At 37.2% G+C, this 2,271-nt stretch overlaps 1 protein-coding gene across 2 annotated transcripts; it reads right to left on the bottom strand.

The window, feature by feature from the left end:
• Positions 1–288: 288 nt before the first annotated feature.
• Positions 289–1,782, bottom strand: LOC5575929 (gastrula zinc finger protein XlCGF53.1). 2 transcript variants are annotated; one of them, XM_021843755.1, is made up of 2 exons: positions 1,648–1,782; positions 289–1,581 (listed from the first exon to the last, which is right to left on the bottom strand). In XM_021843755.1, the coding sequence occupies exons 1-2, from the start codon at positions 1,662–1,664 to the stop codon at positions 351–353; spliced, it is 1,248 nt and encodes a 415-aa protein (XP_021699447.1). In that variant the 5' UTR covers positions 1,665–1,782; the 3' UTR covers positions 289–350. The 2 variants fall into 2 exon arrangements, with proteins under 2 accessions (XP_021699447.1, XP_021699446.1); XM_021843754.1 differs by having other exon boundaries at positions 289–1,596; positions 1,648–1,781.
• Between the last annotated feature and the right edge of the window lie 489 nt (positions 1,783–2,271).

Genomic DNA, 2,271 nt, shown 5'->3' on the forward strand with positions numbered 1-2,271 from the left:
AATCACTTTGTACAAACTTATACTTTTGTTCAACTACCACGCTGCCCATACTCGCATTACAATCCCATTTATATAAGAAATCCCATAGAATATGGGACTGTTATGCGAGTATGGGCAGCACGGCTGCTGTAAAGCTTCAGTTAAGCAAGCAAGTTTATTAATTGCCTACAATTGTTTCTTGGGACGCCGCGCAGAATAAACCTAATTATCTTTTCATTTCATGAGCTTTTCATTAATAAAAAATCTTATCATGATTTAATTTTGAAAACCTTCGGATTTTGATAAACATTTTTCTAATGGAAATTCTTTATTTTTCATTATCACGTTGCTTATTTCCGGTAAGAACAGTATTAGGACATATTGGATTCATTTTCATTGTAAGAGTTGTCATACAAAAAACCATGGTCTTCAGCTTCAAATTTAATTGCAATTTCCGTTGCCCCATCATCAACATCATCCTGTCCCTCAGTCTCCTCGTGCAATACTGGCAGATCTTCTCCATTCTTCTGGTTTGCCCCAGCGAACTCGTTAGGATGCATATATTTCTGATGCTGTGTCAAATAATGGCGCTGGTCGAAAAACCGATTGCATAATTTGCATGATAACTTTTTCTTTGGTTCCAAAAAAAACGGAGACAACGATTTTTGTGAATCGGCCGGACTCGAATGGTGCTTGCCTCTGTGAACTAACATTCCTTGCTTTGTCGCAAACCGAATATCGCACAGTAGACAAACGAATTCCAACAATTCACTGTGCGTTTTGATGTGGAAATTCAGCGATGGCCGGTGTTTGAAAGTTTTTGGACAATATGAGCATTTATAGTCACCATCCGTTGAAATTGGCTGACGATTTGCTGGTTTTCTTTTTGCGGGAAGTTCCTGGTGGAATGTTCTCCGGTGACGAGTAAGCGATTTTGCATTGGCGTATCCCATTCCACAGTCCTTACACGTAAACCTTATCTCTCCAGTATGAGAAGACACATGATCTTCTAAATGGCTCTTTCGTTTGAAGGTAGCTTCGCACATATTGCACTTATGAGGACGACCACGCTCAGAATGTTGTTCTTTATGATGCGCATTCAACGATTGTCGCGAACTAAATTCGTGCTTACACAAGTGACATGTAGTTGATTCTGCAGACTGGAGTACTCTTTTCTTTCTAACCACCTTTTTACTCGATTTCTCATTGATAAGATTTGAACATCCTTCCATTGGTTCCAACAATGTTTTGTCTACACTCTTCTCCTCGATCATATTCGACTGATGATTCGATTCTATCATTTCCTCAAGCGGTTCATCTTTGCAATGCTCAATTATGAAGGTTGCCTTTGAGCAGCTATTTCGGATAATGACATCGTTTGCCAAACAGCGTTTCCGGAACAACTGATAGTCTTCAACAGCCACAGCACACCTCCAGCAGATAGAACAAGGTTGACTCTCATCTACTTCGATCTTGATTCCAGTGCAGTTGAAAATTTCGTCCAATAAATTTTGTCGCTGTTCTGCATCGCAATGAAGAAGAGTGACCAAGTTTCGATCAGAGAAACACAGTCGACAGTAATCGTTTGGGTTTTCACTGGGGCTAAAAAGAAATAATCTACTTGAATCCAACTACGACAAATATTCATTCACAAAAGTTAAATCATACACAACTTCAACGCTCATTATTGTTGATACGTTCAAATTAGCTTTACTTTACGATTAGCAACAACTCTCAGGCAACAACATTCGAATTCGGCAGTAGTTCACTGATTCAACATAATTCGGTGTGATGACATTTGAATGATCAGCTAGCGTTACATAAAGTACGTAAGTGTTACGCAGCGTTAAATTGTGGATGATGAGAGCAATGGGCTGAGATCACACTACATATTATGCGTTCTTTTTTTCTTTTTGAAGTACCGTAATCCGGGGACAAATTGATCACTTTTTCACAACTTTTTGTCATGTTATCCTTTGGAATTCATTGTCAAATTTATTTCGGTAAAATCAGTACTTGATTGATCTCTATCAGTTTGTGTAATCGATTTTTTATGAAATAAAATTTAACATTTCATAAAATTAGTTTAAATATAAAAATATGAAAATGGCACATTGGGGCGAAATTGATCACTATATAGTAAAGCATATTTTAGAATGTAAAATTTACCTATCTACTGAATTAGGGTCTCCTAAATCTGAAAATGAAGTCAAAATTCTTACAACTCGTGTATATCATCATTTTATTGCAAAATTAAACTTCGTAAATCTGCATAATACGCCTAAATGTATG

Source organism: Aedes aegypti, chromosome 2 (assembly GCF_002204515.2).
Source record: "Aedes aegypti strain LVP_AGWG chromosome 2, AaegL5.0 Primary Assembly, whole genome shotgun sequence".
Taxonomy (NCBI): domain Eukaryota; kingdom Metazoa; phylum Arthropoda; class Insecta; order Diptera; family Culicidae; genus Aedes; species Aedes aegypti.